Source organism: Cryptotermes secundus, unplaced genomic scaffold (genome assembly GCF_002891405.2).
Source record: "Cryptotermes secundus unplaced genomic scaffold, Csec_1.0 scaffold3678, whole genome shotgun sequence".
Classification (NCBI taxonomy): Eukaryota; Metazoa; Arthropoda; class Insecta; order Blattodea; family Kalotermitidae; genus Cryptotermes; species Cryptotermes secundus.
In genome coordinates, this window is record NW_019724816.1 from 10633 (window position 1) to 24458 (window position 13826).

Here is a 13826-nt window from a genome sequence, read left to right on the forward strand (position 1 = left end):
AAGCCAGAGGGAAAGAGAGACTGCAGTACAAGAGATGTGGTTGTAAAAGTATTTAGTGCTAGCAGCGAAAAAAGCATTGGAGGGGGAGCACTCAAAATAGTTGGTAAAGTAGCATACTTTCTTACCGATTGTGCTCTCGGCCCAGGAGGTCATTTTAAATTTAGTTCCATGTAAAATGAACATAGATGGCAGCAGCATTGCACCGAGGTGTCATGGCCGCCATGTTGCCAACCAATAACATGGGAGTTTCACGGGTTCACGGGGCTGGTGGAGACCGTCATTAGTAGCGGTCATTAGTCATTAGGAAGAGCAATAGTCTCAAATTTGAGTATAGAGGGTAGTTGTAATGCTTCCGCGTCGTAATGTCAGTCATGCTGCCCGCCAATAACATTGAGTTGCCAAGGGTTGGAATCAGTTTTTGCTGTTAAGTGTGGTGTATCGACGCGAATTGTGGTCGTGGAAGTGGAATGCGTGGCTGACAGTTTGTCGTATTCCGAAGCAGACGCTTGTTTACGAGCACTTCAAAATTGTATTTTCTAGCACTTGAATGCTGAATGTAATGATGTGAATGTGAGTACGCCTATTGTATTCCCTAGTGCAAATTATTTCGTTTTGCTACCGCACTGTTCACTGTTTACTATTTCGTTTTGCTACCGCACTGTTTACTGTTTACTACCTGGAAAGCGCAGACCGCGCAGACTGTGTGGTCTGTATAGCGATTGGCTACTGGCTGAACGAATAAGGGGTTGGCGTTCGAGTCCCGATGGAAGCAAGAATTTTCACTTTTCCATGTCGTTCAGACCAGCTCTGTGGCCCACCCACCTTCCTATCCAGTGGGTACCGTGGGTAAAGCGGTCGGGGCGTGAAGTTGACCACTCACTACCAACTAGTGTCGAGGGAAAGAAAACATGGGTCTATACATTCACTCCCATTACGTATACATGGCATAGTGCTTAATTACTTAAGTACAGGGACAGCTTTACCTTTTACTGTGCTGTGTATTTAGCTCTGCTGGGTGCTGCTGTAGGCAGTTTAACAGAGAAGGGAGTCGTTTCCATGAGATTTGCGATTCAAGTGATCGTGCCTTATGAAAATTGTTGTCTTCTGGTATGTGTCGTAGTGTAATCTGGTAAGTAGCTACCAGTATTTCTGGGAAACTTATGCACCAGTTTTAGGGTAAAGTAAGTAAGTAAAGCTGTCCCTGTAAGAGGCTGTGAAGGCCCATAGGGTTGTCAGATGTTGAGGGTCCCACATTATCTAGACAATCGGCTCAAAGATGGCGGTAAGGTTGTGTCTTACGTGCCGGCCGTGCTTTACTCCCCAGGAAAATTATTTAAGTAATTCGTGGTATTCATTTCTGTTAAGAGGTTGAGATGACCCCAGAGCACTAGTGAGGCTGGAAGGATTAGGTCAAATGAAAAAAATCCAGTGACCTCATCGGGACTTGAACCCGCGACCTTCTGGCAGATACTTTGGAAACACTGGTAACTTGCAGACCACATGACGTCACATCATAGGTTATAGCAATTTTCATGATTTTCTGTGATGAGTTGAAGACTTGAGGAGCTTATGAATGTATAGTCACAAGGCCAAAATGTTGATATTTATTACAGATGAGCGATTCCGAAGAGTTTTATGAATTTGCTGCACTGAAGCTGACAAAATCTATTTGTTCAGAGGTAATCACAGTTTTTAGTTATGTCACAAATCACATGTTTATGTGTGTTCATTATGTAGTGGAACTATGAAGAAACAGTGGGAAACCACAAGAGAGCAATGTACTCCAAATGCCCCACATATATCAGAAATTGATGTACCTACATTCTGCCATACTTGTATTTCAGACCATCCTTGCAGTGCATTAAGAACCTGGACTCTGGTTTCAGTTTTCGTTACAGTTAACAGGTTTTATACAACTCTCCTGAAGTACCTAATTCTGTAAATTAGCATTGATTATGAATCTGATTTGAGATATATCCCACATGCATACCTTTGTAACTTTTTTACTGAATGTAACTTGTATATTAGCGCCATGTTTTATTTATTGTGTATTTCAAATTCCTTTTTTAGTAAACTTGATGCTTTCATGGTGCTTTGCTTCATGGGGACTGGAGTGCCACTTGCTGCAGAACACCTGCAAATATTGCCAATAACATCTGGAATGAAGGGAACTTGTTATCTTTGTTCACAGATCACAGGAGGTGTTGAAAATGGTGTTCCTCTACATATAAATATCTTTTGCAATTAATTGTTTCGTTAAAAAACACATACACAACAATCCTTGAACTTACAGCACACCAGACACCAAGTTTCACTGGATGGCTTCAGCAGTTGTGTTGTCACTCTTGCACTAGACTGACAGTCCAGTTTCCTGAGCTAGACATTCCACTGATTTTCTACGTTTAGTTTCAAGTCTGGCCTCCTATGTTATCTAACTTCTCAGTAAGCATTAAGTTTATTTACCAAATTATGGATTGTTTGTCTGCTGTGAACTCTTTCGTCATGAAATTTATGTCAAAAGTTTTGTTCACACTTTACAGCAGATCTATATTTCACATAGGTGTCATAAAGAAGTACACGTTGCTCTAAAGCAGTGTTTCTCAACTGCCAGGCCAAGGCCCCGTACCAGGCCCAGGCATCATTTATAAAAGAATTTACTGGGCTGCGGTCTGACAAAGGTTGAGTACCACTGCTTTAAAGTATAGTGAACCATGTCATGCCACATGGCTGACTAACTGTTAACTGGGAGCAAATGGCGCATGGTGCTGGTAACTACTGCCTCCTGCTGACAAATCAGCACACATGAACCACATTTGTCTCCATGTAACATAATACTATGTAGAGGTCTACAAGTTCATTATTTTCCTTCATTCCAAACATTATTATCCATCAGACATGCTGAGTCATCTGCAAAACTCGCATGCATCTCATGGCCGAAGGTGTACTTGTCCCCATGAAGTGCAGAGCCGTGAATACTTCAAGTTTACCAAGAAAGACCCTGTAGAAAGCTGTTATATTAAAACAGCTATAACCCGTCTGTTTTTAATGTTTTCTTGGGATATTTAAATACTTGGAAGAACCACATTATGACTTGCAGTTGCATTACAAAATTGTTTCATACAGGATATATAATTTAAGAATTAACTGCTTTCTGTAAGCCTTAACAGCAAACTTAAGACATAAGAGTGCAACAGGTGCCTAGGTTTTGCAGACCCCTTCTTCCCTGAAATACCCCACACTTTACTGGAGTTTTGAAATTCTGGCTGCTTCTATGCATACACCACATGTTAAGATAATGTTTCTATACATGGAAGCAAAGTTTTTCTGTGAGTATATCTGCATTGTCTTGATGAATATTTTTTTTTCATTTCATGCAGAGAGTGACAGCTATTCACATATGCTTTACCTGTTAGTGTGAAAGGGTGTCAGAGCTCAATTTTCTCATTGTGCAGAGGTACTTCAGGAATAACATGTGAATTTTCTTTACATGAATATCAGTTGTGGGAATGTTCACATATCCACATAATCAAAACCATGCCGCTTTGGTATAAAAATAAGTCCTGGATCAGGGAGACTGGTTCCTGAAACCATCTGCAATGCTGAATTTTCACTTTACAGTTTTGTGCAGTAGTCTCTACAGCAATTTTGTTCCTGTCTGATCTGTACATCTTGATATTTCAACTTTGAAGAGACAGAAGTGTAATGACTTTCCTGCGCTTGCATTTAATTGATCACAAATGTAATCAAGTTTATCTTTCATTATTACATATACTTTTTATTTTTTTTTTATTTAGCACCGATCTGTGGTTCAGAACTTGGACACTATTTTATAAATTGTCACTTTTCACAACATTGCACTGTCAAGATATTTTCAGCAAAACTCTTTGATGTGTCCTCCATGAGGAATGTTTCACAAAATGGTTGAAGAGTTCTGTTTTCTGGGATATAACACCATGTAGCCCCTTGAATGTCTACCACCATTTTGGAGGAATATGTCTTCTTCATCTTCAGGGTCAAAGAATAAGCAAAACAAGAAAACATTGTGAAACATGTAGCAAGGAGAGCATATTCTTTGTTCAGTTGTATTGTAGCATCCTGTCACACATCATTATTCAACAGATGTCACTGATTCACCATCTTATGTGCAATGCATCCTTCTAAAACTAATTTAAAAGTTTCTTATGTCACACAGTTTTTCTTTTCTAAAACTTTATTTAAACGCTTCTCTATCCACTGAATGATTCGACCGACATTGGCCCTCATCAGGTGTTTTTTTAAAATTGTTTGTGAAAACTGCTGTGGTTCCATTTTGTGGTCCTAATATTTGATGTGTAGGCCCATCTAAATGTCTAGAATGCAAGTTGCAGTGTATTCTATGGTGCTGGGTGGCTGTTCCTGCCATGTTGTGTCTAGACCCAGCACTTTGGAATGCACAAGCATGTAGGTGGGGCCACACATTGAATATTATAACCACAAAATGGAAGCACAGCTGTTTTCACCAACAATTTTAAACACATGATGATGACTAGGGTCAGTCGAAGCATATGATGCAGTGTGCAGAAACTTTTAAATAAGGTTTTAAAGAAGATGCATTGTGTGATGTAAGAAACTTTTAAGTAAGTTTTAGAAGGACACATTGCACATAAGATGGTGAATCAGTGATATTTGTTGAATAATTCAGCGGTATATTTAATTTACTTTCACATCACACAGTAGACCTCTGCACCATGTACCTCATTTGCATGAGGAAAACCAAGTGATATCAGACATCCTATGAGTGATCAATGTGACAGAGTTTATCTAAATATCAGCACTTTTTCAAGAGGCTTCTCTAACCCTATCAGACATTCTGTGAGTCAAGGTTACAGGAAGTAATAGCTGGCAGCAAGGGTTTTTCTTACTATCATCATACTTTCAAGAGGCCCACCTGCTCTAAAATGCTGTTCCTCATAGGTTGCAGTACATTTGATTACTAATGATGGAAGTAGTAATGATATCTGTGGACCACAGATCTTTCCATTAGTGAGTGTTTGGCAGCTATAGTGTCAGTTGTCTGGTGCTGTGACTGTTGTGTCTGTTTTCTGATGAACCTCCTGTATTTCCATTTACTGAATGTTACATTGCAGTCATTAGGTTTCAGCTTCAATTCTAGGTTGGAAATCCATAATCTAAACCTCACTTTTTCTTAGCTAATGATGTAGATAGTGTTAGGTAGGCCACACACCGGCATGCGTCAAGACATGTAACAGTAAAGACACGATGACTGCGACATGACACAAAGAAAGGAGCACAGTTGAAACAAATGAGATTATGAAAACCACCACAAACCAGTCTGAGTCATGATGCTGACAAATCATGAATGAAGCAAGACTGCATCTTTTGTCTCATGTCTTGATGCTTGTCTTGACACATTTGGTATGCAGCCGCCCTTATAGTATCTTAAAATAAGATGTGACTGCTTGCTTGTACATCCTTTCCAAATCATTATTCAGAATCACCCTGACATTTGTTGCAGTATAACCTGTGCAATTAACAAAGTGTCAAAACATAAATATATATGATGGGGTACCCAAAAGAAACCGAACTAATTTTTTTGTGGGCAGAGCTTTTGTAGTACCGTGTTTTGCAGCTATGAGCGCATAGAGCTAACATTCCTGAGTCAATAAGCCAACTACCGTTGCTTCAGAAGGTAAGGACTAGTTTCGGCAGAGTTTATAGTGACAACTGTTTTGTGTGATCATCGTTTTTGCAATGGCTGATTTTCGTGAACAGCGTGCAGCGGTGAAATTCTGCTTTTTGCTCGGGAAAAGTGGAACAGAAACTCTTGAAATGTTAAAAACGGCGTACAAGGACAATGCTATGGGGAAAACTCAAGTGTTTGAGTGGTTTTCCCATTTCAAAAATGGTGAAATGTCAATTGATGACAAACCTTGTTCTGGTCGTCCTTCCACGGCCCGAACACATGAAAATGTTGAAAAAATTCGTGAAATCATCAAGGAAGATCGACGACGGACCATTGAAGAAATTGTGGAGCTGTCGGGAGTGACTTTGACAGAAGATTTGGGAATGAAAAGGGTGGCTGCGAAATTCGTGCCATGACTGCTGACTGCTGAACAAAAACAAGGTTGCATGGAAGCATGCTGTGCTTTGAAAGAAGAGTCCCGACTTTTTTTTGTTTCCTCGAATTAAAAGAGACATGAAAGGAAAGCGTTTTGCTGATGTTGCTGAGGTGAAGGAAAAAACGATGGAGGCGCTGTCAAGCATCTCAAAAGATGAATTTAGACAATGTTTTGAAAAATGGAATAAAAGACTAGACAAGTGTATTAGTGTAAGTGGAGAGTACTTTGAAGAGGATTGAAGGTTTGTGCTTAAAATTTGAATAAATAAGTTTAAAAAAAATAAGTTCAGTTTCTTTTGGGTACCAACTCGTATACTAACAATGCCTGTGTGCAGATGTGTGCGCCTATGGTCACTGGCCAGTAGGTGATTTGACCATCAGCATATAGCCATACCATTCATGAGCAGAGCATCTTTTAGCATTCATTGTAATGGGATGTAATTACATCACAATTTAACCACAGTAAACACAGTCATGTGTTTAAATGAAACTTATAGTAAAGTCCGTATAGGGAAACATTTGTCTGATAAATTTCCTGTCCAGAATGATCTAAGACAAGGAGATGCTTTATTGCCACTCCTTTTCAACTTTGCTTTAGAATATGCCAATAGGAAGGTCCAAGAAAACCAAGTGGAACTGAAATTAAATGGAACACATCAGCTGTTGGTCTGTGCCGTTGATGTGAATCTACTGGGTGATAATATATAGAGGGGTCCAAAAAATTTATGCACTCTTTGATAGTCAGTATCTTTGGAACAAAATGACATGTAACAATTCTTGCACGGAGAGAGAGAGAGAGAGAGAGAGAGAGAGAGAGAGAGAGAGTCATTGTATGTGTTTGAAGTAACCACCATCAGCAGCTAAACAGCGTTGATGCTGCCGAACTGCTGAGCGAACTATGGCTGTCAGTGTGTCCGGTGTGATGGCTGCACACGACACTTCAATGGTTTCTCGTCGCACGTTCAGTGTAGCTGACTTTTGTCAATAAACTTCATCCTTCAAGGTTCCCCATAGGTAGAAGTCAAGAGGTGTTAGGTCCGGAGACCATGGTGGGTACCCAATAGCACCTCTTCGACCTATCCGTCATCCAAGTACGCCATGACATCTCAGTGATAGTGAGGTGGAGCACCATCTTGTAGGTAAAATCTCTCATCTCCAAACAGCTCTCGAATGGGAGGGAAAATTGATCTCTGAAGCATATCGAGATACACCTGACCAGTTATGGTACCTTCCAAGAAGAAAGAACCAATCAAACCGCGCGATGACAAACCACACCACACATTAGCACCCAGGAGATTCACTTCCATGCACATGTGAACGTGTGGATTTATAGGAGCCCAGTACACACAATTGTGGCGGTTAACAGTACCGTTCATTTTGAATTGTGCCTCGTCAGACCAGATAACTTTCCCTGCGGAAAGAACAACCTTTTAGCCATTGTTGCTGCTGTTTTCTGCTCGCAGCGTGCATGCAGCACAACACTCATGTTGCCACCTGTTGAGAAAACGTTGCACTACACTACTGCGCAAGAATTGTAACTACATGTCATTTTGTTCCAAAGATATTGACTATCAAAGAGTGAGTACATTCTTTGAACCCCCCTATAGATACCATAAAGAAAAACACACAAACTTTAATTGAAGCAAGTAAGGAGGTTGGTCTAGAAATAAACACAGAGAAAATTAACTATATATTGTCTCATGACCAAAATGCAGGCAAAATCATGACATAATGATAGAAAACAGATGTTTTGAAAATGTGGCACAGTTCAGATATTTGGGAATGATGATGATAAATCAAAACCTGATTCTGGAAGAACTTGGGGAATGCTTGCTACCATTCAGTCTGGAACCTTTTGGCTTCTCGTCTGCTGTCCAAAAACATAAATATTAGAATATACAAAACTGTAATTTTGCCTGTGGTTCTGTAGGGGTGTGAAACTTGGTCTCTGACATTAAGGGAGGAACCTAGACTAAGGATGTTGATTAGAATATTTGGACCGAAGAGGGGTGAAGTGACAGGAGGTTGGAGAAAACTGCATAATGAGGAGCTTCATAACTTTTACTCTTCTCCAAATATAATTAGAATGCTCAAGTCGAGGAGGATGAGGTGGGCAGGGTATGTAGCACGAATGGGGGAGAAAAGGAATGCATATAGGATATTGCTGGGAAAGCAAGAAGGAACGAGACCACTGGGAAGACCAAGGCATAGGTGGGTGGACAGTATTAAAATAGATCTTAGAGAGATAGGATGGGATGGTATAGATTGGGTTGAGCTGGCTCAGGATAGGGCCTGGTGGAGGGCTCTTGTAAACATGGTAATGAACCTTCGGGTTCCATAAAATGCTGGGAAATTCTTGAGTAGCTGCAGATTTGGCTTCTCCTCAAGAAGGGCTCAGCTCCATGAGTGAGTAAGTAAACACAGTCAGGATATGTAATGCATGAAAGAATTCCCAGTAATATCCCAAACAGTCTGTATTAGTAGTACTATTTATTATTGTGTTCTGCAGTTCTTGCATGCAAGACTGACAAGTGAGATGCCTCATGACTTTATGTTGAACTCCCAGCAAACCTCACCAAAGCATGACCTAGCCTGTTGATGATTGGAAACTGTCTAAATTTAAGTGGAATAAATGAAACCAACTCAAAGAATCTGACCTAATGTTTGCTGAGAATGCTGCAGTAACTTGTATCATGCTTGCCATATTGTCATTACATAGTAACAGTGCAGTGATCCATATTCCTCATGTATAAAGTATTATGGGACGGAAATGGAAAAACAGTAACTGGGTTTACAAGTTTACTAACACTGTAACTAGGCCTCGCCATAGCTCAAGCGGTTAGTGGCTGGCTTCCCACCACGGAGGCCCGGGTTCGATCCCAGGTCTGGTCAAGTGGGATTCGTGGTGGACAGAGTGGCACTGGGGCAGGTTTTCTTCGAGTACTTCAGTTTCCCCTGTCAATCTTCATTCCACCAATTGCTCCAAATCACCCTCACCTATCATCTTAGGCTGGTACAATAGGCCAGAAGTGGCCGAAGTACAAGGGACTTAGTCCCACCCCACTAGCAATAAAAGAAAAACACTGTAACTTAACTTACATGCTCGTAGTGTTATGTGCTTTGAATGGAATATGTAAATTGTTATGAACAGACTAATGTATTATGAAACAGTTGTGTTAGTTTATCTGTGAAATTCTAGGAGAAAAAAATAGTACTTGATCCAGCAGTCACCCTTGCACAGCGGCAGAAAGATGCTGAACTGGACATTAAAATTGCAGAGCTAACCAAGGATACAGAATCTTGTAAGTTTTGAATACTGTATTGTAATAATTTGATGTTCATACATTTCTTTGTGTCCTTTGTACACAACATCTGTTAAGTAATTGCATATCAGTTACAAGCCCCTGATTCTGTGCAGAACATGACCTAGCATGAAAAGAAAATGTGTCTGAATTCTAGACAGATATTTCCATGGTGCATTTGCCACTATCAGTATGCAAGCTTGACCCTCAGTGTGCTTTTAAATGACATGGTCTAAGAATATCTTACTTAAAAACATTGCACCAGTCCAGGCATAGCATGTTGCTAGTGTATTTGATCAGTGTGACCATCATCTCGCAGGCTGCATAGAAGAAAACCTGATTCTCTTTCTGCTCTCCTACTTGCAGTTACTGAGCCATGGCCAAGCTTACAGATTGATGATGGCAACTCTACAGAGCCTTGACCAAGTTAGCTAAATCCTATTTACATTATTATAATTGTTTCCCTTCCATATAACACCAGCTGCATGTAGCAGAGACCATAAGAAGCTGATAGTTGCACCATTGTAAAGATTTCCCACTTTCTATGCACTTTCTATGTTTACAGAAGCCTTCCACTGGACCCTATCATGAGCCAGATCCACCTCTTCATACCCTCACACACCAATGTGCTTACATAGGTGAGTCAAATGAAAACTGCAAAACTGAGATAAAAATTTGAAATATCGCACCATTGTCCTATAAATTGGCAGGCATGTAACCAGTGCTATAAAGAGCATTCCTCTTCACAAAAACCCAAGAAGTTCTGGACGCAGCTGTCTGCAGGGAAGATTATGCTGACTCTTTTGGGACGAACGATGCGTACTCTTGGAGCCCTGCACACCTCAGGAGAACACTATACCAGTGCCTCATATTCAGATCTCTTTGACCTGCAGTCAGATCAAAGCGACGTGGACTTTTGACTATAGATGTCCTTTTGCAACATGACAATGCTTGGCCCCCTACTGCCCTTGCAACAGTTGCAACAATCCAAGGCTTGCACTTTGAGTGTCTTCCACATCTGCCATACTCACCAGACCTAGCCCCAAGTGATTACCACATGTTTGGGCCACTCAAAGAGGCGATAGGAGGAAAGAAGTTCCATTCTGATGAAGAGGTACAGCAGGTGGTGCATGAGTGGTTGCACAGACAACCACAAGAATTTTTTTCTAAAGGAATCCATACACTTTGTAAACGCTGGAGGGCCTGTATTAAACGAAATGGAGACTATGTAGAAAAATGATAGTCTTGTGTACCACTTTCATTCAATAAATTAAATTAAAAAAAAATATATGGTTTTGAGATAAAAATTTGAAATATCGCACCATTGTCCTATAAATTGGCAGGCATGTTACCAGTGCTATAAAGAGCATTCCTCTTCACAAAAACCCAAGAAGTTCTGGACGCAGCTGTCTGCAGGGAAGATTATGCTGACTCATTCAATAAATTAAATTAAAAAAAATGGTTTTCATTTGACTCGCCCTCGTATATCTCAGGCTTGTCTTAATTAATACAGTCCTGAAAATGGGTCATAAGTTGAAAAATCATAAACAAAAATCATTATAACATGGAATGTATAAGAGTTTTGTTATTGAAGCACAAGGCCCAGAAACTTAATGATTCAAGCCTCGAGCTTTACGATGGGAATCATTAAGAGTTACGATCAGGGCCCAGATTTTGATGACATATCATCTTTTTATCCTTGTATCCTGTTCGATGCCCATAAATATATAAATCCCGGAGATGAGCTGCTGGTTACAGAAATGTAACTTTTATAGGTCATTTTTGTCATTTTTCATCATTCTTAAGTTTTTAGGTCATTTTTTGTCATTTTAGGCATTTTAGGGAATTTTTCTTCACATGTTTTCAGAAATGTGAATAATATGCAAGTAAAGTGTTCTTTCTCTCTCAAATATCTGCTACCACGTTATGCAGTAAGAAGTTGTAATAATGTCCCATCCTTTCCGTTCATTTGCAGAAAGTGCTGACATTACATATCATAAATCATTTTAAGCTGGCAGCAGGGTATGACAGCGGTCACTCATACTGCGGCCCTTTCCAAGTTCTGTACAAAGGAATTTGCTTAGTTAGAAATATTTCTAGTCAGAATCCCTCGCTTCTTATGACATATTGTTGCTCAATAAAACTCCGTCTGTCTTCAGTGTCTTGCCCTTGACCGTACAGACAAAGATACAATTGATGAAAGGTTCTCAATATGAAAAGTTCAGTACTGTGTTACACTAGATGTCTAAAGCAAAGCCATCTATATTGTGTCATTTAAAGCAGGTTGTAGCTGAATTTGGAGATGATACATTTTCAACTGACGGTAACATTTTATACTGTAAGATGTGTGACACAAAATTAGCGTCAGGAAAATGTTTCACGGTACAACAACATATCAGCCTCAACAAGCATATACAAGAAGTGCAAATTTCAAACAAACAGAAATCTCCGCAAATGTTACTGCAACCATGTTCATCTGAAGACGGAAATAAGTCATCGGATTTTTTCACAGATCTGTGTGACGCTCTGGTGTCTGCAAATACTCCATTTTGGGCTCTGAAAAATGAAAATCTGAAAATATTTTTGGAAGTGAATTATGGTCGTTCTATCCCGGATGAATCCACCCTAAGGAAAAACTACCATTCCAAGTGCTACAACAATATCCGGGAAATGATTAGGAATAGAGTGCATGGGAGGAAGATTTTCATTTCCATTGATGAGACCTGCAATACGGAGGCTCGCTACATGGCAAACATCATCATTGGAACCTTGGAAATTGATGGACCAGGTGAAGTGTTTCTGCTTATGAGTGAGCTGCTAGAATCCGTTAATCATTCCACAATTTGTAAACTCTTTGACAGGTCGATTCTGCTGTGGCCAGAGGGTATACGACACGACATCTTGCTTTTTGTGGCCGATGTAGCCCCATATATTTTAAAAGCAGGCAAGTCAGTAAAGTCATTTTATACGAAATGGTGCACGTTAATTGTCTATCCTATTCACTGATTAGAGTGACAGAGGAAGTGAGATCAAGATTTCCTGAAGTGGATGCTCTGGTGTCATGGACGAAGAAGATTTTCGTCAAGGCTCCAGCTCGTAAAATTCAGTTTAATTCTATGAATCCTGGTGTACCACTGCCCCCAGAACCCGTCATCACAAGGTGGGGAACATGGATTGATGCTACAATTTACTATTGCGATCATTTTCGGGTAGTGAAAAACATTGTAAATTCAATGAAGACGGAGTATGAAAGGGTAGTTGAAGCTGCTCAGGAACAGTTCTCATACAATGAAATGGAAGGACAGCTGGCCTTCATAAAGGCAAATTTCAATTCCTTGACGGAAGGAACCAAATGCTTACAGGAGAGAGGAGCAACGCTAGAAGATTCGCTCGCTCTGGTGAAAAAAATAGCCAGTGATTTGGAGAAAGTGTCAGGGGACATTGGTAAAATGGTGTCAAGAAAAATGAAACATATTCTAGATAAAAACTCAGGTTATGAAACATTATGCAGCATTTCTCGAATTCTGACAGGAGAGTCCTTCAGCACTTTCAACATTGAAGAGGAACTTATTGCTAGTGATTTGGTACTCTTCAAGTACTCTCCCATTGTGTCTGCAGATGTGGAAGGGAGTTTCTCCAAGTAGAGGAATGTGCTATCAGACAGTAGGCGTTGTTCACTCACTTTTGAGAATCTCTGCATATTGACTGTCATCTATTGCAACTCTGAATGAGGTGGCACTTAAATATTGAAATGTGTGGTGTGTTCAAAAAGTATCGAGCCATCTTTTTCCCCTCGTAAACCAATGAAGCGCGGGAGGTTCCCTTCGGTGGCGATGTGGAGGGGACATTCATGCACAGTCGTGAATTTTTTCCTGCCCGCAGAAAGTGTCAGTCGCTGGCAGTTGGCCTATGAGTGAGGACGTGTAGTAAGCGCTCGTTGCATTCCAGTAAGGTGTAAAATGAGTGGCCTCCGTAGTCTAGAGGTAACGTTCCCACCTCATGACTCGTGGTACGCGGGTTCAAACCCGGCGGAGGTCGAATTTTTAAGGGCGGAAAAATTCAGGGAACAAGTCCTCCGGAAGGGACTTTAAGCCATGGGTCCCGTGTCGTAGCTTTATGTCACGTAAAAGAACCTCATATCTCCAAAGGAGGTCACTGAGCCAAATTCAAGAAGGTTTCCCGCCCAACAAGTAGTCTCTAACACCTCTGATAGATGGGGGAAGCATTGTAGATACCGCCAAGCTAGTGGGGGCCGAACTTGCTGGCTCGGTCGGGACTGATGGTGCGCACCAATATCGGTAGGACATAGAGACTGGTAGAATATCATAGAGGGAAGCACAATGGACCAGTACTTGTCTAAGTGCATGGGGAAACCCACCCTCTCCAATAACTAACTAACTAACTAA

The 13826-nt window shown here is 40.6% G+C and overlaps 1 protein-coding gene across 2 annotated transcripts in view; it reads left to right on the forward strand.

The window, feature by feature from the left end:
• The first annotated feature begins 233 nt into the window (after nt 1-233).
• Nucleotides 234-13826, forward strand: part of LOC111863117 — a 29966-nt gene continuing 16373 nt past the window's right edge. Inside the window, exons 1-4 of one of the 2 annotated variants that reach the window (XM_033750929.1) lie at nt 234-570; nt 1366-1517; nt 1614-1679; nt 9318-9420. In XM_033750929.1, the coding sequence (XP_033606820.1) occupies nt 1614-1679; nt 9318-9420 (169 nt within the window). In that variant the 5' untranslated portion in view covers nt 234-570; nt 1366-1517. The remainder of the gene's footprint in view (nt 571-1365; nt 1518-1613; nt 1680-9317; nt 9421-13826) is intronic. The other variant, XM_033750928.1, reaches the window with a different exon arrangement.